This window comes from Rousettus aegyptiacus, unplaced genomic scaffold, assembly GCF_014176215.1.
Source record: "Rousettus aegyptiacus isolate mRouAeg1 unplaced genomic scaffold, mRouAeg1.p scaffold_m13_p_14, whole genome shotgun sequence".
Taxonomy (NCBI): Eukaryota; Metazoa; Chordata; class Mammalia; order Chiroptera; family Pteropodidae; genus Rousettus; species Rousettus aegyptiacus.
Window position 1 is genome coordinate 13,509,775 of NW_023416289.1, and position 26,418 is coordinate 13,536,192.

At 46.0% G+C, this 26,418-nt stretch overlaps 2 protein-coding genes and 1 pseudogene across 9 annotated transcripts in view; 1 reads left to right on the plus strand and 2 right to left on the minus strand.

Moving 5' to 3' along the window:
- The first annotated feature begins 5,077 nt into the window (after positions 1–5,077).
- Positions 5,078–11,808, plus strand: ESRP2 (epithelial splicing regulatory protein 2). Of its 6 annotated transcripts, none has more exons than XM_036231445.1 (15): positions 5,078–5,395; positions 5,484–5,612; positions 7,142–7,255; positions 7,364–7,478; positions 7,817–7,915; positions 8,142–8,196; positions 8,242–8,379; positions 8,455–8,587; positions 8,674–8,716; positions 8,887–9,188; positions 9,287–9,499; positions 9,603–9,801; positions 9,945–10,131; positions 10,426–10,591; positions 10,668–11,808. In XM_036231445.1, the coding sequence occupies exons 1-15, from the start codon at positions 5,198–5,200 to the stop codon at positions 10,755–10,757; spliced, it is 2,181 nt and encodes a 726-aa protein (XP_036087338.1). In that variant the 5' UTR covers positions 5,078–5,197; the 3' UTR covers positions 10,758–11,808. The 6 variants fall into 6 exon arrangements, with proteins under 6 accessions (XP_036087338.1, XP_016019874.1, XP_016019875.1 ...); XM_016164388.2 differs by having other exon boundaries at positions 8,269–8,379; XM_016164389.2 differs by having other exon boundaries at positions 8,272–8,379.
- Positions 11,677–26,418, minus strand: part of NFATC3 (nuclear factor of activated T cells 3) — a 92,910-nt gene continuing 78,168 nt past the window's right edge. Inside the window, exons 10-11 of one of the 3 annotated variants that reach the window (XM_016164343.2) lie at positions 22,780–22,883; positions 11,677–14,555 (exon numbers count right to left, since the gene is read on the minus strand). In XM_016164343.2, the coding sequence (XP_016019829.2) occupies positions 22,783–22,883 (101 nt within the window). In that variant the 3' untranslated portion in view covers positions 11,677–14,555; positions 22,780–22,782. Of the gene's footprint in view, positions 14,556–22,779; positions 22,884–26,267; positions 26,343–26,418 lie in introns of those variants that run through there. The other 2 variants (XM_016164353.2, XM_016164337.2) reach the window with 2 other exon arrangements.
- LOC118611759 lies at positions 24,755–24,873 on the minus strand (annotated as a pseudogene).

A 26,418-nucleotide genomic window follows, 5' to 3' on the forward strand; every position in this document is an offset into this window, starting at 1 on the left:
CCCCCTGTTTCATATGACCCCACCATCAACATGATGGCTGCAGAACTGGGATCATCATGGATTCTAGATATCTCCCTGACTCTCAGGCTCACAATTAGGTGGTCACCAAGTCTGGTCAGCTCTACCCTCCCAAAGCCAGACTACCCTCATTCCCATAGTAGCCTCCTCACTGATGTGCCAATTTATGCCGTTATTATTCCTGTGGATTATACTCCACATGCCAGGTTGACACCATTAAACATTAAGTCAGGCCCCATCACTGTCTGCCTAACCCCAATCATGACCCTCCCACTGCACGTATTGTATGCATCTTATTCATAGTGAATGAAGACCCTACAGGGTACTCTGGCCATTTCCCCCACCTTTCGCTCCCCTTTTTCTCCAGCTCTCTAATCTCCAGCCTCAAAGGCTTGCTTCTTTGCTGCCTAGAATAGGACAACCTCATTCTCCCTCAGGACTTCTGGAATTGTTCCACTAGGATCACTCTGCAGCCCCCACTGTAGGGGACTCAACTGAGTTCAGCATTTAGGGCTCAGCCCAGACATGACCATTGGCTTTGAAGCAGCCCCTATCTGGCACCCATTAAAATGCAATCACTGGAAGAGCAAGTTCCTTACCTGTCCCCTTACTGCTGCCTCCCTGGCGCATAGCAGGTGCTCAACATATGTTGAGTGAATGAGTGATACACTCCCTTTTCTACCTTCCGTGATAGGGTCCTGCTGTTTGTCAGACTTGGAGGTGAGAAGGGACTGAGAGGTTCACAGGGCTAGATATAAGTTCTGGAAAAGACTGGGAAAGAGAAAGGGTGGAGGGGAACATTCTGGGCAGAGGCAAGATGTAGGAATAAATCCAGAGACTGAGGAGCCAGGCCTGTTCTGGTATCTTCCTCAGGTAAAAATCCAGCCAACAGCTTTTACCCCTCCTGTGTTACTGGGCCCTTTGTATTCCCTCTCCCTCTGTGAGTTTCCCTAACTGGACCAGGTTGGGGACTGAGCTTGGGGCAACCCAACTAAAGCCAGGGCTTCTGGGCTGTTTTGGTAGCCAGAGCTGAGCCTATTTGGAAGCCAACTGATCCTCCTAAAACTCATGGCTCAACGGACTCCTATTCCTCTGATGCCAGAGCCTCCCTGGCATCATGGGAAGCCAAACACTGACCCAATCATGACAGAACCCTGGGAGAAAGAGGCCCACAACAGGACATCTAACCTGGCCTAGGCATCTAGGAAGGCTGCCTGGAGGAAGAATTAGAGATGGGTTTTGAAGGAAAGTAAAGGGATGAGTGAGTAGGTAGGTGGGTGCTCCAGAGAGGGAGCTTAGCATATACAATAGACTACAGACCTGAACAATCGCAGCGGTGTGTCTGGAGCACATGGTGGGTGAGAGCAGAACAGAGAGGTTGAGGGCACTGAAAACCAAGCTTTAAAAAGTGGCCTATGTCCAGGGAGCCAGGAACCGGGGAGATTCTCAAGCCTGAGGGAGGTGGCCAGAAGGGCAGTGTCAAGGGCCTTCCCCTTTCACCTCAGGTAGAACCTTCCAGTGTATGCCTCTCTTCCCTGACCTCAACACCTGGATCAAGCAACAGCATCAGTGCATCCTCTGGTGGGTGCTCAGCGACGATTCCTCAAAGGCACAGAGATGGGAACTCAGCCTACCTGTTACACTGGAAGCCGGAGTGATAAGGAAGGGTGGCAGCAGGCCCAGCAGATGAGCCGCTAAGGGACGGGCCTGGGCCGGCGAGTGCGGACTGCCGCGGGGGACCTCAGCAGGCACCAAACGTTGAATCCTCGGCCACCGCGGAATATTCTGTACCCCGGGAGGGAGGGAGACAGGGGCTTTTACACCACTCCTAGATTCCCGGGAGGTCCAAAAGAATAAACGGTCACACTTCCGCGCCCCATATGAGGATCCCCGCACTGTATCCGCCCGGACCGTCATGCACCGACAGATGGAGCGCCCTCTGCCTTCGTGGCAGGACTCAAAGGGCGAGTCTTGCCACAAAGAAGCGAGGCGAAGAGGAGAGGATGAAATTCCGTGAGTGTGCGATCTAGCTGGCAGGCCCAAGTTCCTTTCTCCCAAACACCTGGAGTATGGTTTGGGAAAGTCATTTGGCAGGGCCTTGGAGCCTCGCTCACCCCTCTCATGCACCTTATCTTTGATTCACTCATTTATGACTCGTGAATCCCAGTGGGGGTGAGGTGGAGGGCATTTATCAGTGAAATACAGACATTTCAAACTACAGTAGGGACCGCCGTTACGGAGGGAGGTGCCTTGAGAGAGGAAAATCTGGAGGAAGAGCAGGGGTTAACCAGAGGAAGGGTCGACCCCTGCCCCCCAGGAGGGAAGAGAAGAAAGCAGACTAGTGCAAAGGACCTGTCAGGCAGGAAAAGTTACTATCTTGAGAATTCCCAGAGGCAAACAAAGCAAGCCCACCATTCATTCATTAAGTCTGGGGCAACCACAGTGCTCTCTAAATTTCTTGTAGGGATCGGTTCCTGGACCCCATTCCCTCTAGCCCACCATACCAAAATCCTCTGGATTCTCAAGTCCCTTGTATAAAATGGCGTAGTATTTGCTAATAACCTAGACACTTCCTGCCCTATGCTTTAAATCACCTCTAGATTACTTATAATACCTAAAAGAATGTAAATGCTACATAAATAGTTGCTATACTATATTGTTTAGGGATAAACTTTGTGGAATTTTTCAATTAAATATTGATTCCAGGTTGGTTGAATTTACTAATGTGGAACCCGGATTTGAGAGGGCCAACGAAATTACCTGGAGATGAGTCTGTCCTTGAGGATCTGCGGGTTGGGGTGGAGGGCCGGGAACAAGGAGACACGAAATAATTGTATTAGAAGTTGGTTTAGCACTTGGGGAAAGGTTGAGGGACAGGAGTGTGGGTTATATTAATGGGGTGATTTGGAAGGACTCATCTGAAGATGAGTTAGAGAGCTCAACAAAGCAGGACCCTGGGTTACTTTAACAAATTTAGCTTTTCAAGGAGAGTCGAAGCCACAGGGATTGTCATGCAGGTGGGGGCAGACGGACCGGAGCACAGGGGTTTGGGGAGCAGTCCCACGCTGCCAGGCCTTTGCCTCAGGTTCTCTACATCAGGGACCTGGGCACTCATGAAGTCGTCTCCAATGACAATACGCTCAGGACAGCCACAGGTACCACACTGGAGAGGTCACCTCGAAATAGGGAGGAACCGGCGTCGAAACCCGCGCGGCAGGAATAGGGGAAGGCCTAGAGAAAAAGTTGAACGCATGGGGGCGCTAGGATAAGTGAGACAGAGACCAAGAAACGTCCTGAGGGCCCGCAGGGGATGCCAGAACTCTGTCCTGTGGGAGCAGTTCAGACAAAAGACCAACAAGGAGCGATGCACGCCTGAGGAGTTTTAGGAGAGGCCGGTGGGCTAGGGTGCTGCTGGGGCGAAAGGTGGCAGTAAAAGCTTGGCCGGGAGAAAGGCCGGTTTGCACCCGGTGCACGCTCCGTGGTAGGTAGGGGAGGGGCCTTACCTCGCTGTTGCGCCCCGCCCCACGAACAAATATTTGACATTCCAGCCTTATCCCGAGGGGGCGGGGCCCGAAGCGTGAAGTTTCCTCCTCCCTCGGGCCTGATTGGCTTATGCTTTCGCGGGTGGGGACAAGCGAGCAAGACCATGCAGTTCAGAGACCCACAGTTGTCCCCAAACACTCGCTCCAAGGGGGAACCCTAGTCGCCTGAAGACGCTGGAAGAATTGTCTACTTCCAATTCTCTCCACGCCGCCGTGCATGGCGAGTCACTTCCGATTCGGGCGCCTCAGTCTCTTTATCCATCAAGTGGGGACGCAGTGCGGGATCAGTGGGCAAGGTCTCGGAGGCTCCCTCCACCCCCCGCTCTTTCACTCTCTCCATTGTCCGAAGTTTCGGATGCAGCGCTCTGCTTTTCCGAAAGCGCGAGGTGCCGCTGCCACTTCAGTTTCGGCTCGGGCTTGGCAACCCCAAGTCCGGCAACCTTCGCAGGGCTGGAGTTCTTTCTTCCCGCCGGATTCTTATTTAGTTTCTCAGTCATATAAACGGGAGAATTGGGGGAAGTCCGGGGCGGCCTAGAAGCGTGCTGTAAAGGAGCCTCACCAAGACTGATGGGGAGAAAGGGTACCGGGAGCCTCTCCCGCGGGACTGTCCGAATTAGGATGTCGGTCCCAGATGGAAAAGATCTGCAGTCCGCACGCGCTCTTCACACATTTGCAACTAGTCCCCACCCGCCAGCGCGCTTACGTCTCCAGGCAACAGGCAGTTCGGCAAGGGGGTAGGGCGACAATTTCCAGCAGGAGTTCCCACGTGGGGTAAGGGTGAGGCACCAGGCCCAGACTATCCGGCTTAGCTCCGTCTAGAGTGCCACTCTCGGGAGTAGAGTGAGTCGCCTCCTTCTTAGCACTGAGGCCTGCGCACCTCCGACCGTGCTTCGGCACCACGGGCACTTACTGGAGCTGGCTAAGGCCCGGCCTTCAATTCTGTATGGACAAGCTTTGCCCAGTGACCTCTGATGATTCCCGCTCCCCCTCCCCCACGGCTCTAATGACCTCTGATGATCCCTGTCCTGCATAGTCGGCCTCTGGTGATCCCCCCCACAGTCCTCTGAGTGATCCCCGGTAACTCTCACAGCCTCCTTTGACCCTTGGTGACTTCTGTCACTCCCCAGGCCCCCCACAACCCCTGGACTGCCTCCTGGTGATTTTCACAAGTCTCATGTGACCCTAAGGACTAGAGAAAGCCTCTGGTTTTGCCCTTGGCGGAGGCCTCACGGTGAGAGGCGGGGAGGAGGGGAAGGATGGAGTCGCCCCAGAAGTCAGTGGGCTGTGGAAATGGGAGACCGGGCTCCAAGCGCGCGCCCAGGCCGGGCGTGTGAGTGCGCGCGTCCTGGGCTAGGTTCTAGTGGCCCTCCCCCATGGCTGCAGGGGCCGCCCTTGATCACGTGGCCAGCAGGGCCGACAGGTAACTCGCCCAGAGAGGGCGGGGGCGGGTAGCCGCCCCGCCTTGTGGGGCGCCGCGGGCGTGTCTTAGCAGCGCCCACTGCGCCAGCCGGGCCGCAGGTGCCGCCCCCAAAACACTGTGTTCCGCCCAAGCTGGTCCGCGTCTGCCTTCTGTCGATGCGTGCGTGCGCCTCGTCGGTCCGCGTGTGTGTGACCGAGCGCCCCCTTCCTCTACGGCCATGACTCCGCCGCCACCTCAGCCACCGCCCCCGGGTCCGAACCCCGCCGCAGACTCCGCCGCCGACCCCTGCCCAGAGCTTGGCCCCCTGATCGTACTGTTCGGAGCCACGGCGGGTGCACTGGGGCCGGACCTTGGCTCCGACGAGACTGATTTAATCCTTCTAGTGTGGCAAGTGGTAGAGCCACGGAGCCGCCAGGTAGGGTGGAAAGTGGCCCGTGGGGTCCCTAGGGAGCTTCAGGATCCGAGGGGCTCAGTGGCTGATCGATTTCGCCCTCCGCTCGCAGGTGGGGACGCTGCACAAGTCACTGATTCGCGCCGAGGCGGCCGCATTGAGCCCGCAGTGCCGCGAGGCGAGTGGCCTGAGCGCCGACAGCCTGGCGCGGGCTGAGCCGCTGGACAAGGTGCTGCAGCAGGTGAGCTCCGGCGCTGGGGTGAGCGGAGACGCTGCCGGGCCGTGGGGACATTTTTCGGTGGGATAGGCGGCAGGAGGCGAGGCCTGGTGTGCCGCGACCAACTGGCCCGGGCGGTAGGACGGGTTCCTGTTGTTTGAAACTTTCAGCGACTCCCGCGTGTGTGTGTGTGTGTCCACGTGTGCGGGCCATTCCTGGGGACGTCTTTTTAGCTTTTCCAGATCCACCTTACTGCGAGGGTAGGAAGGAATGGAGGCCGTAAGGCCCTTCCCAGAGTCCCTGGCCGGCGGGTTAGCGGGGCTGATACCTAGACGCCTCTGGGAACCTACCGGGTCAGGTCTCCCAGAACAGCAGCCAGAGTCCGAAAGGGCTGAGGGGCGTAGGCTTGGTCATAGGTCTTGGTCCCTGCCGCCTGCGACCTGGGCCCACCCACCCACCTGGGAGACGCTGGAGCGGGGGCGCAGGGCGTTGTCTGCCCCAGAGGCAGACGCCGCCAGGTGTAAGCTGCTCGTCTAGACCTGTCCCGGCCGGCAGGCCAGGCGTGGGCGCTGTCCGGACCCCGCCTGGAGGCTACCTGTCTCTTGAGTGCAAAGGCCTAGGGTGTCTCCTGTCCCAGACTGCAGTGGGAGGCGGTTCTCATTGCTGTTTTCATTTTCTTACCTTCACTACTGTACTCACCCCATGCCTAACTCTTGAGTGTAGTATAAGTGCTTTACACCCACAAATTCTTTCATTTTCGAACAACTTTGGTGGTTCCTGATAAGGAAACGAAGGCACAAAGGTGTTGAACCTGGTCTGTTCCAGAAGGGCTTTCAGGGCAGCCCCACTTGAGGGGTGTGCTGAAAGAGAGCTGGGTTGCCTTGCTCTGCCAGCCTCAGATTGTAGAGTTGGCATGGGGGAGGTTCTTGGGCCTGTTCTTAGTGCTTATACCTGTTCTCCAGTAGGGATGGAGGCTGGGGGAGGGGCCGGGTAGCTTCTGGAGTGCCACCCCTTCTGTGAGCAAACAGTTGAGTGCCAACTGGTCGATAGGGTGTGGGTCAAAGCTCATGCTGTCCCTGGTGTCCAGGTGTGGAGCTCTGTCCTTGGAGTTTCTCTGCTTCTCGGTTGGTCAGACTTAGAGGCGGGGCTGACATTGACCATGAGCAGGATGGGCCTCAGGCCCAACTGGGCCTCCCCCACCTGTCTGAGGGTGGTGCCTGGTCAGGGACAGGTTTAACCTGCTTTGCCCCGCCTCTTCCTACCTGCTTGTCCCTCTCCACCAGGTGTTTGCTCTGGCCTCACTCCAGACTCCTGTGGTGTATGCAATGGGGGCTTGGGTGATAATGTAACTGCCCCCATTTGGCCTGTAGAAAGTGATAGTGGATTGGGGGAGAAGGACACAGAGCCAGGCCCAGCAGGCGTGGCCACTTCCTACTCCCCAAGCAGGGTAGGGCTGAACATCTGGCTGAACCAGCTTTGCAGCCTGTGCCCTCTTTCTTCCTGCCTGCCCAGCTGTGAGTCTGTCTGTCTCTCTCCCCAATCCCTATCCCCAGTTCTCACAGCTGGTGAGCGGGGATGTGGCTCTGCTGGGCGGGGGCCCCTACATGCTCTGCACTGATGGGCAGCAGCTGCTGCGACAGGTCCTGCACCCCGAGGCCTCCAGGAAGGTATGCCACTGAGGGCACAACAGGGGGTAGGGTTTCTAGAAACTCCATTGTGGGGTGGGCAAAGCGGCTCAGTTTCCCCCATTCATCCCCACTCACATGTGCCCCCAGAACCTGGTGCTCCCCGACACCTTCTTCTCCTTCTACGACCTCCGCAGAGAGTTCCATGTGCAGCACCCGAGCACCCGCCTTGCCAGGGACCTCACCGTGGCCACCATGGCACAGGGTATCTGTGACCCAGTGAGGTTAGGGTGGAGGGACGACCATAGGCTGTATGTGTCTGAGTATGTGTGTACTGGTGGGTTATATGAACACATGCAAATTGACAGCTGCTGAGTGCACGTCTCTGGTCTGTGCTGAGGCATATTTGGAATATGGGCACATGTTTGTTTATGTCTGGGCTGTGGGCCCTGTAAGGACATACATGAATTGGGCCAAAACAAATATTCGCTGGGATTCTGCATGTATCTATATAGGGGACTTGGGCTGAGGTGAGACCAGGATTAGGGCTCATGCTGCCCCTCTCATGTTGGAATTCCCTCATTGCGATTTCTCTGCTCATAGACTTAGGGCTGGAGACAGATGCCACAGAAGATGACTTTGGGGTCTGGGAAGTGAAGACAATGGTAGCTATCATCCTCCACCTGCTCGAAGGGCCCAGTGGTAAGGTTCCTCTCACTACCTGTCACCTGTTCTCTTTGAGGGTCGGACGAATGCCTGCCTATTAATTTATCAAAGTTCCCCTCTCCACTTGTTACCTTCTCTGAGAGACTAAAGTGGAAGTCCTTTTGTCAGCTCTTCATCCGCCTCGACTGTCCCCTTTTTGCAGAGCTTGGTGGGGAGAGCCCCTCCACCAGATCCTGCTGACACCTGTACCATCTCTTCTCAGGTCAATTGTTTTCGAAGCCCGAGGTGGTAAAACAGAAATATGAGACAGGACCTTGGTGAGTGTGGGGCAGGGTTTGGGATGACAACAGCTGGATAGTTAGTTCTGACCTTGTGCCCTGCTCCCACAGCAGCAAGGGCGATGTGGTGGACAGTGAGACAGTGGTTCGGGCCCGTGGACTACCCTGGCAGTCATCAGACCAGGACGTGGCTCGCTTCTTCAAAGGGCTCAACATTGCCAGGTGGGTACGGCAGGATGGGTGGGCCCAGGAAGGCAGGCCTACCCAGGAGGCACTAACGCAGCACTGGCTCCACAGGGGTGGTGTAGCACTCTGCCTCAACGCCCAGGGCCGCAGAAATGGCGAGGCCCTCATCCGCTTTGTGGACAGCGAGCAGCGGGACCTAGCGCTACAGAGACACAAGCACCACATGGGTATCCGCTATATCGAGGTGGGGCTTTGGGCTGGGAGTGGAGCAGAGCAGAGCTGAGGCCAGCCAGGCCTGAGACCCATGGGCTGTCCCCACTGTACCTACAGGTATATAAAGCAACAGGAGAGGAGTTTGTAAAGATCGCAGGGGGTGAGTGTGTCCCCAGCAGTTCCTTGCTTCCCCTGGTTTTTGACCCATGTCCCACTTCCCTACCAACCCTTGCCTTTCTGCTCCCCTGTGTGCCAGGTGTGGCTGGGTATTTGGAAGGGCATGAATGAAGTCAGCAGGTGACTCCCATGCCTCTCCCACCCTCTCCCAAGGCACATCACTAGAGGTGGCTCGTTTCTTGTCACGGGAAGACCAAGTGATCCTGCGGCTTCGGGGACTGCCCTTCTCGGCTGGGCCAGCAGATGTGCTGGGTTTCCTGGGGCCAGAGTGCCCGGTGACTGGGGGTGCCGACGGTCTGCTCTTTGTGCGCCACCCTGATGGCCGGCCCACTGGTGATGCCTTTGCACTCTTTGCTTGTGAGGAACTGGCACAGGCTGCACTGCGCAGGCACAAGGGCATGCTGGGTAAGCGATACATTGAACTCTTCCGGAGCACTGCAGCTGAGGTGCAGCAGGTAAGCACCCAGGGGTCCCCGCCCCTTCCCCATGGTTTTCATCCCCCATATCCCTACCCTACTTAGCACGACGAGCCTGTTGTTGCCTTCCTTATTAGGTTCTGAACCGCTACGCATCCAGCCCACTCCTTCCCACACTGACTGCTCCACTGCTGCCCATCCCTTTCCCACTGGCAGCTGGGACTGGGAGAGACTGTGTACGCCTTCGAGGCCTGCCTTACACAGCCACCATTGAAGATATCCTGAGCTTTCTGGGGGAGGCAGCAGCTGACATCCGGCCCCATGGTGTGCACATGGTGCTCAACCAACAGGTGAGGGTGCTGCCTGTGAGAGGATACAGATAATTAAGGGTGTGTGGTTGGGGGTAAGGCACTCTTGTAGCAGGACAGATCGCTTACAGGATGGTGTGCACAGGGCCGACCATCGGGCGATGCATTCATCCAGATGACTTCAGCAGAGCGGGCCATAGCTGCTGCTCAGCGTTGCCATAAGAAAGTGATGAAGGAACGCTACGTGGAGGTTGTCCCTTGCTCCACAGAGGAGATGAGCCGTGTTCTGATGGGGGGCACTTTGGGCCGCAGTGGCATGTCCCCTCCGCCCTGCAAGCTGCCGTGTGAGTGTCCCAGGACTGGGGAAGGAGGAGGCACGTGGGGATTGTTATAACCCTTACTTTCTGCGGTAGAGTCTCCTTTCTGGCTGCCTGACCCAGGGCAGTGCTGGGTTCCTTGTACATGTCCTCTCTACTTCTGCTTCTAGGCCTCTCACCACCCACCTACGCCACCTTCCAGGCCACCCCAACACTCATTCCCACTGAGACAGCAGCTCTCTATCCCTCTTCAGCACTGCTCTCGGCTGCCAGGGTGCCTGCTGCCCCCACCCCCGTTGCCTACTACCCAGGGCCAGCCACTCAGCTCTACATGAACTACACAGCCTACTATCCCAGGTACCCTGCTGTTAAGAGAACTCCACAGTCTTGCCCCCTGTCCTCATTTTGGGGGAGGGACATGATCCCCTTCCTGGGCCGGATAATCCAAGGTCTGGAAGATGGCAAGGAAGTGACAGGTGTGGGCTGGCTGATGCTATTTACAAACTAGGATGGAGATGACTGTAGAGGTAGAGACTTTAGGGAGGAGGAACTGAACTAAGCACAAAGCAGAGGCAAAAGAAGAGGGAGGCAGGTCTTGGTCTAGGCCATAGGTGGGGCTGTATTACTAAAACCTTGCCTCCCTCACTCTAGCCCCCCAGTCTCCCCCACCACTGTGGGCTACCTCACTACGCCCCCTGCTGCCCTGGCCTCTGCTCCCACCTCAGTGTTGTCCCAACCGGGAACCCTGGTGCGTATGCAGGGTGTCCCATACACAGCTGGTATGAAGGATCTGCTCAGCGTCTTCCAGGCCTACCAGGTGAGGTGTGGCTGGAGGGCTTGGGGACTTGGTTGAGCCTGGAGCTCCCAGCTCTAAATCTCTGTCCCTTCTGTAGCTAGCCCCTGATGACTACACCAGCCTGATGCATGTTGGTGACCCGCCTCGCACTGTGCTACAGACCCCCAAAGAGTGGGTGTGTTTGTAGGTGAGGGAGCCAGAAGGTAAGAGCTGGCTGATCTCAGCTAACTGTCTCTCCTGCATCTAGAGAACCAGTGCCCTCAACCCGGTGGCTTCTTTCTGGCTTGATAAAGCTCTCAGAAGGCACCCAGAGGAACACAGGTCCTAGCTCCATCCCCTACTTATTGCTCTGCTGTTCACCCCCAAAATGATGGCTGGACCGTGCATGCAGGTCTGAGGGCACAATGGTGCTACCCTGCTCCCAATGGCCTGATCTGGGCCTCCTGAGTAGCAACAGAGAGACTTTGGGAGTTTATGGCTATGGCCCATGTCCACAGATTCTGTGGGGCTGACATCACAGCAGGCTTACCTTCTTTTTTAAAATGTAAGCCCTGGTGCCTTCAATGTATGACTCCTTGGAGCTTCTGAGTAAAGATCTCAATGGTGGGGGGAAAAGAAACAGAGAGTCCTGGTCCCAACCCCAGGATACTTGGACCTCAGTGGCCATGTTATGTCAGGTGTGGTCTCACCTAAGGGTGCTAGCCCTTCCCGCCTGGCACAAGGAAATGTCACATGGCAAAACCACAGGCTGTTTTGATGGACTGTACTGCAGTATCCCCAGAGGACACTAGGGGGCAGGAGGCCCTCACAAAAACTCAGGCTTGAATTTTAAAGGGGACTTCTCTGCCTACTTTTCGTGCACACCTTGGGCAGGCCAGTTGTCCTGAACTCAGCAGACACCGTGGAATGTCCTTTGCACCCATTAGAGGGTGCAGAACTGAAGCTTCTAAAGGAAATTTGGAACTCTACCCTCTCTTCCATAAAATAAACAAAGGTTTCTAACCACATGGACTTTTTAAAAGCCGAAGTGCCCATAGCTTTGGGCCCCAGAGGAAGGGGCTCCATACCAGCCCCAGGCGGAGGAAAACTCAGGCAGATTTCAAAGAGACTGTTGACCTGTCACCGTTTATTATTTCAGCACTGTAACTAAGGAGCCTGAATTGCTGGCTCTTCCCTTTGTATTTGTATGAGGAGCACTGTACTCCTATAAAAGGTTTTAAAATACAAAATGTACAAGAAAACACAATCCCGAGTGCTGTAAACAACTGAAAACCAGTCCTTAACAGAACATCATCCATTTTTATAAAATACAAGGTTTCAACTTGAGTCCACCTGAGCCTTAAAGATGACCATCTGTTCTGAATATCGAAAACAGGGCTTCACAGCCAGACTCAGCAGAGGTCTGGGGATAGAAACTAGCCCTGTGCAGGGGTGGGCTGCACCCCACGCAGCAGCACCACACATGATCCTGGAAACATCTGTTCCTTTTAAAGCTGTTTTCAGCCATGTTTCTCTCTATGTCTCCAGTAAGCAGAGGCTGCTCAACCCAAGATCTCACACAGGCTGGAGGGGAAGGGGTGGGTGCTAGCATGCCCAACTGCTCAGTGCTGCTACTAGAACTCAATTTGCATAGTGCAGTGGATGTGTGCTTTAACACCACCATGTTGACAAAAATTTAAATCTTTATCTACAAAGCCAAAAAATATTAACTTGTACACCAAAGCTTTTACAAAGCTGATACAAAACTGCTTACATAGTCTACAAAGCTCTATTTTAAAATTTAACTTTTATTTTAAATAGGAAAGCATTTCTAGTGCTACAGGCATCAAGGTATTTAAAAGGCATCAAAATTTGGTGCATAGCAACTCTGGATCATAGAGGCTTTTATTCTTGAGGACAGCAGAGCAACCCCCAATAGGTCTTGCAAGGGAAACTCCTGCAAGAACCCCATGTGGGGCAGCTACACTAGGGGCAAGAGGGTGGAGGCAAGTCTGGCCAGCTCTCTAGAACTTCATCTCAGGGCCCAGCCCCCACAACCTTCAAAGGAAGCTGTGGGCTTCCAACCACAGGCCTTGAAAAATCTCATTATCCACACTATGACACAACTCATTTTGAAAGAAAATATGAAAACACCCAGTTCTAAGGGACCAGGAGTGATTTGCTGAAGTATAGACATTTTAACTAGTTGGGGGGCAAGGTGATTTTAAACATCATAATTCAAAGGAAAGAAAAAGGACCATACTTCCTCATCCTGGGTCAACAGCTCTTACCTGCCTGACTATAGGTGGTGGGCAATGAGCTGGCTCCCTCTGCTCAGGACTCACTTGGCCTCAGTAGAGAATCCTGGCATCTAGGACCCACAATCCCCTGGAACAACAGCATTAAGCGTCCGACCAACCCAACATGTTGTCTCACATGTAGGCACTCAAAAATTTTGATTCCTGAATGAATGAAGTACATCATTTCATGTGAAAATATACTGCAAACTTCAGGGGCTTTGAAATGGGTCCAGGCCTTGAACCAGGTAACTTATCCCATTAATGGGAAGGGTAAGGGCGGAGCTTGGAGAAAAGCACCCAAGTTGGGCACTTCCTTTGGTAGACAGCAGGCTGGAGTTTCTCGCTGGCCCCTGCCTTGGGTGCCAGCCTCACCTGCAGCAGCACCAGGGCATCTTTGGTCTGGAGGGTCAGGTCTATGATGCTACCTCATTTTTGGATTTGCTTCAAAGACGTTTTGAGAAAAGACTGGTTTCTAGGCCATGCAGATGGAACTGGGTGGGCCAGAATCATTTCAGGCTGTAAAAAGCATGAGGGATAAGCATTCCACGACAGTGAATCTTAAAAGCTTCCCATCTGGAGTCCTGCATTTTCTCTGCTTTTGTCCTGCAGCATAGCTCATTTGTGCTTAGCTTCTGATACAGCCTACCCCCCAGAGATGAGTTTGAACCAGCAAAGGTGCCTAAAAACCATCACGATGAGACTGTGGCTTCAAAGGTTACAGAGCAGGAAAATACCGATGATCCCATTTGGAAAAGGTCTGGGATCAGAGGACACAAAAGGGAAGAACACTCCAAAACCTCCCTGTTTCTAGGATGGCAGGAAATTAAAGCTATCAAGCTAAGACCTCACCTTTCGAAGTTACCTTATGTGTAGCTATTTTACCCAAGGCCCTGAGGGGAAAAAAGAAATTTCAACATGGAGTCAGTATGGAGAGATTGCAAGATTACCTAAAAAGTTACAAAAAGGCTATGCTCTGGAATGTCATTTTGTATTCCAACACTTTAATGATTGGAATGGTCTCTTATTTTATCTAACAGTTTACTTTTATAAAGAGGTATGAGCTACCATTTGGCTTTATTTCCTATTAATCTATTGAAAAGCTTCAGGACACATGCTGATTTTCTGAGGCATAGGAGTGGGCTTGGGAGAATTTTTTTCTTTTTGCCTCTGGAAGGTTTTATCAAAATTTCCTAATTTAAAAATATCAAAGCTAACGGGTCCTTCAAATGACCATAGAGCAGTACGAATCGCCAATCCTAGCTAAGCAACCAGGTCGCCTGCAAAAACAGCACCTCTGAAATGAAGAGCCTGCTGTATTCACACTCAAAGCACCCATCATATAAAAGTATCCTATTCAAAAATAAAAAGCAAAGCTCATTTCCCCAAAGCTCATATAGTCTATGCTGCTCCTGTTCTTTTACAAAGTCTACCCAAGGCCTAAGGTGGAGGAATGCTGCTTTCCCCACAGTGACCCTAACTCCTGGCACCAGACCTGAAGGCCACAGAGTTGGAAACCCAAAGTCCAAGGAGACAAACATGCTGAGAAGTTATGTGGTGGTGGATGCAAGGCTGCAGCAAGCACTGTCAGAGCCCTTCGGATCTTCCTAAATCCAGGGAATCAGGACCAGGGAGGGGAGACTGCCTGCTCACCCCTGTTCCTTGAGAAACAGATATCTGGGACATGTCTCTCCCAATTATCTCGTTCACTGAAAAACAAGAAAAGGGAGAGTGATTAGTGACCTCTGTGTGACAGATCATATGATGCTCAATGCCAAGCTCTATTTCAAAGACATTTTTCCCCTTCCACAGTTTTCTATAAAGGTAAAGCAGTGCTTGAAGCCTGCTCCTGAGCTGAATGCAAACATCATTCCATAAGCTGCTCTAGACCCCTCTTTCTCTCTCTTTCAGTTCAGTGTGGGTTGGAAAGGGCAATGGCTGATAGAACACGCAAACTTTCTTACCCTTACTCTAAAGGTTCATGCTCCAGAGCAGAGGACAGGACACTTCTGAAGTAAGTGTTCACCTTAATCTAACTTTTCCTTAATTTGTATCTCTTTAGAAAGTCTCCCCTTTTCTGATTCCTGCAATATACCTCACATAAAGTAAATGAAATGAATGCTTTAGTGACAGTAAACTATTGAGATTTGGGGGTTATTTTGTTGTCCTATGCTAATGAAAACATCCTTTATTTGCATTGTTTCTGGTCCTTTCTAATTTCAGGCTTTTTCTCTTGGTTTCCATGATGTGCTAAGCACCTCAGGGAGCCCAATGCTCTGTGAGGTCCAGTGCAAAGAATTTCAGTCTAAAGGAACCAACACAGAAGGGTACACCCCGAATAAGAATCTTTAGTTTTCTCACCATGAGAACTCTTTGCTTTGAAATGAAAATTGTTAGCTTTATCAACTAAAGAATCTACTAATTCCACTCCTAGAGAAGTGAAAACATATGTGCACATAAAACGTACTCAAATGTTCATAGCAGCATTATTCTCAATAGCCCCAAATGTCTACAAAGCAATGAATGGATAAAGTGTGGTCTATCCATACAATGGAATATTATTCAGCCATAAAAAGGAATGAAGTTCTCTAACAGATGCCACACATGGAAGAAGGTTGAAAACACGCTGCTCATCAACAGATGATTGGATAAAGAAGTTGTGGTACATATATACAATGGGATATTACTCAGCCATAAAAATGAAATATTACCCATTGCAATGACATGGATAGATCTAGAGCGTATTATGCTAAGTGAAATAAGTCAAAGATAAATATCACATGATCTCACATGTGGAATCTAGAGAACAAAATGAATGAATAAACACGACGAGAACAGACTCACAGATACAGAGAATGGTGATTGCCAAATGGGAGGGGAACTGGAGGTTGAGTGAAAAAAGTAAAGGGATCAAGAGGTACAAATTGGCAGTTAGAAAATAATCATGGGGATCTGAGATACAGCAGATAAAACATAGTCATTAATACCGTAATAACTATGCATAGTGCCAGGTGAGTATTAGACTAATCGAAGCAATCACTTCGTAAATTATATAAATGTCTAACCATTATGCTATACACCCGAAACTAATATAAAATAATACTGAATGTCGACTCTAACTGAAAAATAAAAATTTAAATCAAAAAACCCCACAATGTTATGCCATGTAAAGGAAGCCTGACACAAAGGCCATATATTGTTTGATTCCATTTGTATAAATGGCCATAACAGGCTAATCCATATAGATGGAAAACAGATGGGTGGTCACTCGGAGTTATGGGGCGTGACTGCTGATGTGTACTGAGTTTCTTTTTGGAATAATGAAAATGTTCTAAAATTATATGGCAGTGATGATTGCACAACTCTGTGAATATATTAAAAACCACTGATTTGTATACTTTCAAGGCTGTTATAAACAAAAATAGACCGAGACAAAAAATGTTATCCTTATTATTCGATGTGATTATAGAGCAAAGCAGACACTAACACTCATTTTTTAAAAATCTTCAAGTATTAACATCTAATCTTTTTATAGGTTAAAAAAAATCTTCAAATTCATACTCATTATGGCTATAAGGAGAAGGGAATCAACATTTATTCTTTCTACAAACATTTATTGAGCATCCATGGCTTAGACTTTATAAATGAAATTTTATATCTTATTTTAATTAATCTTCACAACATTTTAAGATCGCTACTCTACCATACTTTATAGATAAGTTAACTGAGACATTGACAGTTCACATTATTTGCTTAGTAAATGGTGGAATCATCTTCAAAATACATGTCACTTTTTGGAGGTCAAAATAGTAGAGAAGCAGGGAAATCACTCAGACAAAGAAAATGCAAAGGACCTGAACAAATGTGACATTAGGGAAGGGAGAGTGAGTGTAGCGTGGTGTTGGTAAGAAGAGGGAGAGGGAAGGACTGATTCACCACCATCACCACCACCAAGGTTTTGAGTGCAGAAAGAATGGTGCTGTCATTATTGGAAACAAGGTGAGGAGGAATTAAATGACGAAGGTGGGAAGTAGGTTAAGTCTGGAATTGGAAGTAGAAATTAAAACATTCAAGTAGAAAAATCTTGTGGGCAAGGGACTACAGTGAATGGTGAGAGCAAGAAGAGATTTAGGCATCTTCGAACTAGAGACCTACAAGAATGAGAAATTTTACAGTTTTACCGAAGAACAGAAGGCTGAAAATAAGTGGGAGTAGCACTGTGCTCTGATGAGAAGATAAGAAAGGCACATACATATGTAAGCAGAAGAGGAGCCTAGAAATTAGGTTTGATTTGAATACATGCTCTGCCACTAACTCCATGTGTGTCCTTGCACAACTTACTTCACATGTCTAAGACTTTATACAATTATGGTGTTAAACCAAGAAAATCTCAAGTGTAGAAGTCTATGGTTTTATGTCAACAAATTTTCAAGTGGCAACACTCAGAAGGGCAAAAAAGTGAAGGATGGGGATTTAGCTTGATTGTGATTAGTATTTAATGTAGAATAATAAAGAAGTAGGGACCAGAAGCTAAAGGAATCTAACTACAAAAGGGTGATGACTAATCAGTGCTGGCGAGCTAATAATCACTAATTGAGGTTAATTTCTGAAGGTCATTGGTACAGACCTATGAAAGTGTTTGTCAGAGAGAGGATGCTTAAAGTAAATTTGCCAGGTTAGGACGTTCACGATAATTTGCAAAGAAACATAGAATTAACTGAAACCTATTCCTGGGTGCTAGAAATAAATAGCAGTTATACACAGAATAGTTTCTGTGTAAATGAAAAGTTATGAGGATGATTTGCATGATGACACATTTTCTCTTCAGTTTCCCTCTAAGTATAATGGAGATTTCTTTAAAAACCTCATATAGTATGTAAAGTGAGAATATAAAGGGCATATAAATTGATAAGGCAGCCCTGAGCACCCATGTTATTCCAAACCACATAACAAACAAGGAACAGTGTTTTCAGTATGAATTCTATGTGTAGGCCTATGGGCTAGTCTCATGCTGAGAGAGAGCATAAGGATGGCCCATGATCTCTGTGCATGGCCTCTAACATTACTCATCATATCAGATTCTCAGTAGGCATCATGATCTGTCTCTAAAATAGGCTGTGAGCTCCTGAAGGGCAAGAAGCTACTACTGAGAAAACATCAATTTCTGATGACCAAATAAAGGGATCCTAGTTCAAAAGTTCATTAGGTGGTGGGGTAAGAAGGGGACCAGAGAATGTTACCGAGACTAACACATAACATCTGATTTTGACAGTGTCTATTTTAGACAGGTTTCACAGCAGTGGCAAAAAGCCAAATATAGACAGAAGCAAGTAACCACCTCACATTCAAGTCATCTTTTCCTATCACTATTCCTTCCTGAAGTGGTAATTGTAGAGATGTTCCAGGCAGCCATACAAAATACTGTTTTTAATCCTTTTCTCATTCAAGTTTTAAAACTACAAAGTGATTAAAAATGGTACTTTAACATCATAAAAAACCACATTTATTGTTTTCCTGTGTCTATGAGGAAGTCAATGCTTACATTTTCCTGAGTATGAGAGTCCATATCAAGTACTATCCACCCACTTACCACGTACATTTTGGTGATAAGGTTGAACCCATTGTCTTCTGAAGTAGCCAGGTGGTGTCTTTTAAGCAAGAGCCTAACTGAAGCTGTGTAATTTCTGCTCCCCTTTACCAAAGTTCTGCTCTTCTGTTTTGCCTGGTGTGCCTAACCTCACTGAGCTGAAGACACCTGGAAGATTCTTGACAGTTTAGGATATAAAGACTATGATAAAGCCAAGATTTTCCACAAAGGAGCACTCAAGCTGACTATACTCAAATATACTTTAATACACACTAATACATAATAACTAAATCTAAGTTCCTGTAAGGCAGGGACCTTGTCTATCTTTGTTCTCCACTGAATCTTTAGTGCTTGGGACATATTAAGTGCTGAATAACATTACCTGCCAACTGAGTCTTTAATATAATTTGGGGACTTTGAAAAATAAAAATAAAAAGTATGCTCAAATAATTGCTACAGGTGAATACTGAATATGAAGTTTAGGACAGGGAGTCAGAACTGTAACAAAGCAGCCCTTTCACTGTCCTTTAGTAATAACTTGAATACAGTGTGGTATACAAGTCCACTGCTCTCCTTCGCCCTTCACTTCTCCCTTAGGTTGGGGGCTCTGGGCGCAGGCTACCATCTCTGGGTTCCTGAGACAGATTTCTATTGTGACCGGTCAAAATTTAAGTGTCAACTTAAGTCAAAATTATTACTGGTAAACAAGTCTATGATGTAATTTATAGTGTAATTTATACTGTAGATCATTAGCAATCTTGATAAACAAGACATTTCTTAAAAATACCAATGCTTGCAATTTCATTTTTTACCTCCTTTAATTGTATATCTGCATGAGTTTATTGATTTATTTAAACTCCAGTGCACAAAGTATGTGGGATGGCCTTGTTTTTTTTTTTTACCAATTAAGAGCATAAAGAGTTGTTTATGCTCCTATTGTACAATTTTATCATTTCCCCTCTTTAAAGACTGAAGTGAATTAACAGCCTAGAACAAGTCAACAGCCCTCAACACCCGTGCTAACAGGTTATGTAGGTCATGGCATTTGGCCGACTTGTGGCAGCCACCATCAACTCCCACTACTGTAACACCTGGATTACTTCTGCCACCACAACAAAAGCAGTCAGAACCATCAGCAATTTTTGCTATAAGAAAAAACAACTTTTTTTTATCCAAGAAATGTTCAAATAAGCAGTCCACTGGAATGAGGTGTATGACTAACAACAAGCCTATTATTTAGAGCTACTTAAAATGCTTAAGGATTCAGAGTTGGAAATGACAACTGTATAATATGAATTCTCACCACCAGGTGGAGAAGAGCAGGGTAACCCAGGTGGATGCACACTGTCATATAAACTAGCATCTAAGCACCTTGAACATTTTCGTGAGGCATTTTTGGGTATAATTAGACTCTATGTTATTTCATCTTGAAGCTGCAATGAACATTCATCAAAGTTTGGCAAATTCATCTTTCCATCTCTACGCCTTAAGATTAAAGGTATAATTCATTTTCTAGGTGGTTTATGGAAAAGTTATAGTTTATAAAATGAAGGCTATATATAGGTGCAATCATTTTTAAAATTTCATTTGAAATGAAGAAATGAGAAATGTAGCAGTAAGCCAATAGAAATGATTTTAAATAGATGAGAAATCTATTATTACTTTTTGGTTTATTACTCTACAGCACAGTTTTGCCAAGATTTACTTTTAGATTACTTAAGATATAAGAACACCATGTAAATGCATGAAATATATGAACACTGAATTAATCTATTTATGGCATGAGCTGAAGAATTCATTTGCATTTATAAAATCTGATTAATTTGCTTTCATAAGCTAAAGACAGAAAAAAGTTCCTGAAAATTTAGAAGGTATCTATGGCAGACTACTAACTGTCCTAATTCATTCTCCTCTGGTAATTGAGTGTACCTAGCCACATGGCCCCTCAGCTACAGACTACATTTCCCCACTTTCCCTTTACAGCTAGTTATGGCCATGTAATTTGTTTTCTCCAATGAAATGTAAGCAAAAGTGATGTGTTCATCTTCCTCAACACTTGCTTGATAGCTTTTTCCCTTCTCTCCTCATCTCTTGCTTTGGGCTTAAATTCAAAGTGGTGACTCTGCTTTGACGATACCCAAGAAATTAAAGGAATCCTGATCTCTTAATTACTATGAGGTATGAGAGAAACTTCAATGTGGTTATTAAGTCATTGTATTTTGGGACCTCCATTATAGTAAGCTAACGTATTATTGATGAAAATAAAACTCACCGCCATGAAAGTAACACAGAAAGAATATTTATGCATTTTAAACAAGAACCAAGATAACCAGCTTGAGTACTATCATGCCAAGTTTCTAACTGAGTTATTTTAAATTTCGCCCTGAACTCTAGACAGCTTCCAACCACAGGACAGACTGCACAATGACTAGAAGATATCCTTCACTTTTAATATTATCTTTAATACTAGTAAAATAAAATTATGACTTTTTTTTTTTTTTTTTACTACAACTGATTAAGGGGGAAATCAGTCCTGTTATTAAGGGTCTTTTTTTTTTTTTTTTTTAAGATACCTTGTGTGATGCTATATATACTCGGTGTCATATAGATCTTTCATCTAGGAAAGGTTGTAACTCACAACATTCTACAAAGACAAACGATAAACCTCCAGCTGAGCAAACTGTACATAGGTACTTGAAAGTATAATTCAAGTATTAGCATGTGTCAGCAAAAACTGAAGTATGAAAAAAAACCTTCTTTTCACTTTGGGTTAAGATGTGGGATTCGAAGGAATTTTAGGATTATCGGAAGATTCTGTCATTTCCTATTTTTTTTCCACTTTGTACATTTTCTCTGTAGAATCTCCATTTCTACTTTCTGCTGACTGCCAAATCTATTATCTTGAGAGGCCAAACCTAACCCTCCAGAGCCATAAATCCACATGACTCATTTTACCACCTGTTCCATGGATCTCATATGCTTGCCTCTAGACATCACACCATCAATTTTCTTCACTCTTCCATCTTTTTAATCACTACCCACCTCCCCTCCTGGATCCTTCTTATCATTGCTTAAATATGGGTAAGTCTATCTCACACAAACAAGAAAGCAAACAAATAAAAACCCTAGACCCATAATACCCTCTACATCTATTTTTTTTTTCATTGCTTAACATCTTAAATGAGTTTTCTATACTGCCTGCTGTTTCTACACTCTAATCTCCTGTTCATTCCTTAGTCATTCAATGGTCCATTCACTCCAAATAAATACTACTTACCAAGATCACTAGTGACCAAGCTGTTGCTTCACACACCAGAAGAGCAATGGGGTAAACAGCGGAAGAAATAAGCTTTAATCTTGGCTTAGCTATGATGTAACTAGGGCAATTAATCTTTCATCAACTGCTTTTCTCAACCATAATATGAGGACATTAATTTAAATCCTTCTGGTTATAACTCTCCTGAGGGTTTTCTAGATATGCAGGATTTAGTTGCCACTTTTATTCCTCTCATGTTTAAGGACAAGAATAACGTGAGACTAGGGTACACCCAGCTTCTGAGAGAACCCAAGGTTTTAGTGTCTTGTCTGATCCTAAATATAAAGATATGGGGTAGTGAACATGATTTCTAAGTCCCTTTCCAAATCTAAATTCATTAAAACAAAATTCAAATGGCATTTTGAAAATTATAATTTTTACATTTATAATTTCTATCACATACTTCTTACCAGGTTGTTTGAGAAGCTGTGTGACTGTGTGTGGAAAGAGCGGGACTGTGTTCTTAGTGGCTGCTGAGGCAGAGAGGCCCAGGCCCCTCCCTCATGAACACTGACTCCACTTCTACAGATTCCTTCCAAAGGGAGCCCCAGATGAACTACCAGGAGTGCAAACATGGCCCACAGGGCAGGATCAAGAGTAGATGATCCTATCTGGCAAATGGGTAAAATTTCCTGTTTTATTTCCATTCTGTACTTCCTCACATCAAAACAGAATACTTGAACAGTAAGTAAGCTTACACACCTGATCAACAACCAAATTTACTCAGCACCCAAACCATTAAAATTCATATAGATTGGCTTCACTCTGCTTTGGCTTAATAAATCCAATTAAATATTTGCCTTTTATTCAAACACAGATTAAAATTATAATCACAGTGTGAGAGCCTGAGTATGGTTAGATTTAAAAAGCAGAGTCTTATAGTCAAAGTGTAGCTCCAAAGATAATGAGTGGGCCTACCAAGGATGTGCCCATGTATACCCCCTCCTCTGTAGCACATGCAAATCCGGCCACTGCATGCAAATACCAGACTTGGGCACAAAAACAATGACACATTTCAAACAACACTCACCCTCTAGAGTCTCCAGAAAGGAACTGGACATGAGAGCTCACTGTGGTTAGGCCATTTCTCTGCTGAACCTGATGGCTGGTGTCCCAAGTCAGACATAAACTGGTCTGTGTCAAAGAAGACAACATCACTACTAAATGGAACAAACCACAGAGTAACTTAATCTACTATATGCCCAGACTGCTTTTTCCTATAATCAAGAGGAATTTAATTGTCCCTTCTCTGTCAATCACTACATAAAATGGCTCCCCACATTTTATAATATTAATACTAGAGCCCAGAAAGTTTAGGTAGTTACAACTGATTTATTTTCTAAAGTTAAAAGGGCAAAAATTTAAAAAATTATAATGATGGTTTACAACAATTTAAGTGATAGATTCAGTTTTAAATAAACTAGTTTTTATGAGAGTAGGTCTACTGGTAGTTCCCAAATACTTGTCTATGGATACATCAAAATTATCTGGGCACCTAAGGAAAATATAAAATACTGGACTCTACACTTCAAGACTACAGAATTAAAATGTCTAAGGGTAGGAATCCAGAAAACTATAAGCACAGATAAAGTTGAGGTTATGGAGAAATATTTTTAAAACTAAAGTTAACATCTATTAGTAGGTTATAAAATCCATTCAGCAAGCTGAAATCGGTATTTAAAAAAAAAATGAAATAGAAGATAGGCTGCATTTTCTTTAATAACACTTAAAAATTGGCTTGTGAGACTTTTAATGTTAATTCTATATGTTTGTTATATACTGTGTCATGCTATAAAACTTACTTCTTACCATGGGAAGCTGTCATAAATGTTTAGAAGTCATTATTGCTTAGGAAGAGTCACTACTGGTCAGTTTTGTGATAGTGGCTGACATATTCAGATGTCCATTTAGAGTCCAAAATATAATGAGACAAAGCCCTCTCCTTTGGCCTATGAAGAATTATTTTTGTCCTTTGCTGTACAACTTCAAACAAAAGACCTAACCATAAATTGTAGAAGAATGCTTTTTTTCATCTTGGAAGAGAAGAATCTGTATGTAATCTCTGTCAACAGTAATTAATACCCTTGTCTTAGGCAGATGAGGAAAAACAGAGGAGGAGCCAATCTGGGCAAAACGCATCTTCACTAAATGGGTAAAACAAGCAAACAAACAAAAAACACAACACAACACAAAACCCAGAAATCCTTTGTGCTCAGGCAAAATTATTGTGCCTTAAGCTTTTTAATTACTAAATTTGAGATCACTCACCTAGTTTTCAGGGGGTGATTTTAAGATTCTAGTATGTGTGAAGTATTTTAAAGACTGAAGATATATTGTCAAGTCTCCTTTCTGAGGGTGCCCAATCTCCACAATTAAATCCTCCAAAGCAGACTTGAAGGTGTTATAGAACATGTGATTCCAGGTAAATCAGTACACAAATTAGAAGAAGCCCAGGAACATAGCTAAGAGGCCAACAGATACTGGGGGCTTTTGTGAGTTGGCTGAAGCAGCAGTCATTTCAGATTGTGCTTATGGAAACTTGCAGTCCTTAAGACATCTTTCTAGGTCCTTGAAACACTGACAGCTCAAAAAAAATACCTAATTCATTTTTTCCTATCACAAAAACTTTGACTAAACCTCTAAAGAAGAATTAACACCAATCCTTCTTAAACTTCCAAAAGATTAAAGAGGGAGGGAATACTTCCTAATTCATTCTAAGGCCAAAATTATTCTTATATCAAAGCCAAAGACACTTCAAGAAAATAAATCTACAGGATATTCCTCGTGAATACAGATGCAAAAATCCTCAACAAAATACTTACAAAATTAAATTCAGCAGCATACTAAAAGGATTACACATCATGACCAAGTGAGATTTAGTCCCAGAATGCAAGGATGGTTCAACATAGGAAAATCAATAAATTTAAGACTATACACGACTAGAATGAAGGGAAAAAAACCATAATGCAGAAGAAACATTTGACAAAAAAAAATTTTTTTTTTAACACTGACAGCACCTGGTATTTCTAAGTGGTCTCCCATCCAAGTACTAACCAAGTCCGACCCTGCTTAGCTTCCAAGATCAGATGAGATCAGGCATGTTCAGGGTGGCATGGCCATAGAAATTTGACAAAATTCAATGCCCTTTCAAGATAAAAACACCCTATAAATTAGGGACAGAAAGGAATTTCCTCAATATGATAAAGGCCATATATGAAAAACTCAAATGGGGAAAGACTGAAAGTTTCTTCCCTAAGATCAAGAACATGGTAAGGATGTCCACTTTTGCCACTTCTATTCAACATAGTGCTGGAAGTTCTAGCTAGAGCAATTAGGCTAAAGAAATAAAAGGCATATAAATTGGAAAAGGAGAGGCGAAATGATTTCTATTTACAAATATTATACAAATGACATGATCTTAAACATAGAAAGCTCTAAAGAATAGACATACAAAAAATTGTGATCTCATTTAGTCTTATGGCTTTAAATACTATTTACATGCCAACAACTCTCAAATTTCTATCTTTAGTCTATAACTCACTTCCAAATTCTAGACTCATTCATCCAACTGACGACTTGATATCTCTTCTAGAATGTGTAATTAGGTATCTCAAATGCAACACATCTAAAACTGAATTCCAGCTCATCCTCCAAAATCCGCTCCATCTACAGTCTTTCCAATCTTAGCTGATGGCTACTCCATCCTTCCAGTTGCTCAGGTAAAAAAAAATAAAAAATACAAACAAACAAACAAAAAACCTTGGTATTATCTTAAACTTCTTTCTTTCACACCTTACACACAATGTCAGGAAATGCTACTGGCTCTACCTTTAAAATACATCCCAAATCAGACCATTTCTTAGACCCTCCACTACTACCTACTTCTAACCATCATTTCTGGCCTGGATTACTATGAGAGCCTCTTAACTGGTCTCCCTGTTTCTGTCATTGCCTCCCTACAGTCTTTACTCTACCCAGCAAGCAGTGCAACCCTGCTATAAAACCTAAATCAAATCATTACTCATCTGTTCAAAACCTTACACAGCAGTATTTAAAAGTATAAACAGGGACATGTGGAGTTCCCTGAGAATTTTTAAGGGGGCCTGAGAGGCCAAAACTATTTTTATAACAATACCAAGATTTTCTTTTTTTGCCCTTTTCACTATCATTCTCTCATGAATTTACAGTGGTGCTTTCCAGTGGAGCAGATGTGATGACTTCATGCTATTATGGGTAATAGAATGTGTGTCTGTATATTGTTTTATCAGTTCTTAGTTTTAACTTCTAATACAATAAACACTAATAAAAACAAGACATAAATAAAAGTTTTGGGGGATCCTCAATAATTTTTAAGATTACAGTGTCCTGAGACCAAAAGGTTTGAGAACTGTTGCCCTACATGTTCTGGCTCCCCATTACCTCCTTGACCACATCTCCTACTACTTTCCCCCTAGGTCCCTCTTGTTCCAGCCACACTAGCCTCACTGCTGTTCCTTAATAAACCAGACATGCTCTCACCTCAGAGTCTTTCTTCTGGCTGTCCTTTCACCTGGATACTCTTCCCGCAGGTGTTCACATTGGTAATTTCGTCATCTTCACGTTTTTGATCAAATGTTACCACATCGATGAAACTTAGATTATTCTATTTAAAATTGCAATTTGCGCCCCA

Excerpts from the sequence above, each read along its gene's own strand:
- ESRP2 (XM_016164377.2), top strand. The coding sequence starts at position 5,198 with ATGACTCCGCCGCCACCTCAGCCACCGCCCCCGGGTCCGAACCCCGCC. Across the intron at positions 9,189-9,286 it reads CTGCAGCTGAGGTGCAGCAG|GTTCTGAACCGCTACGCATC; the intron begins GTAAGCACCCAG and ends CTTCCTTATTAG. Across the intron at positions 10,132-10,425 it reads TACACAGCCTACTATCCCAG|CCCCCCAGTCTCCCCCACCA; the intron begins GTACCCTGCTGT and ends CCCTCACTCTAG.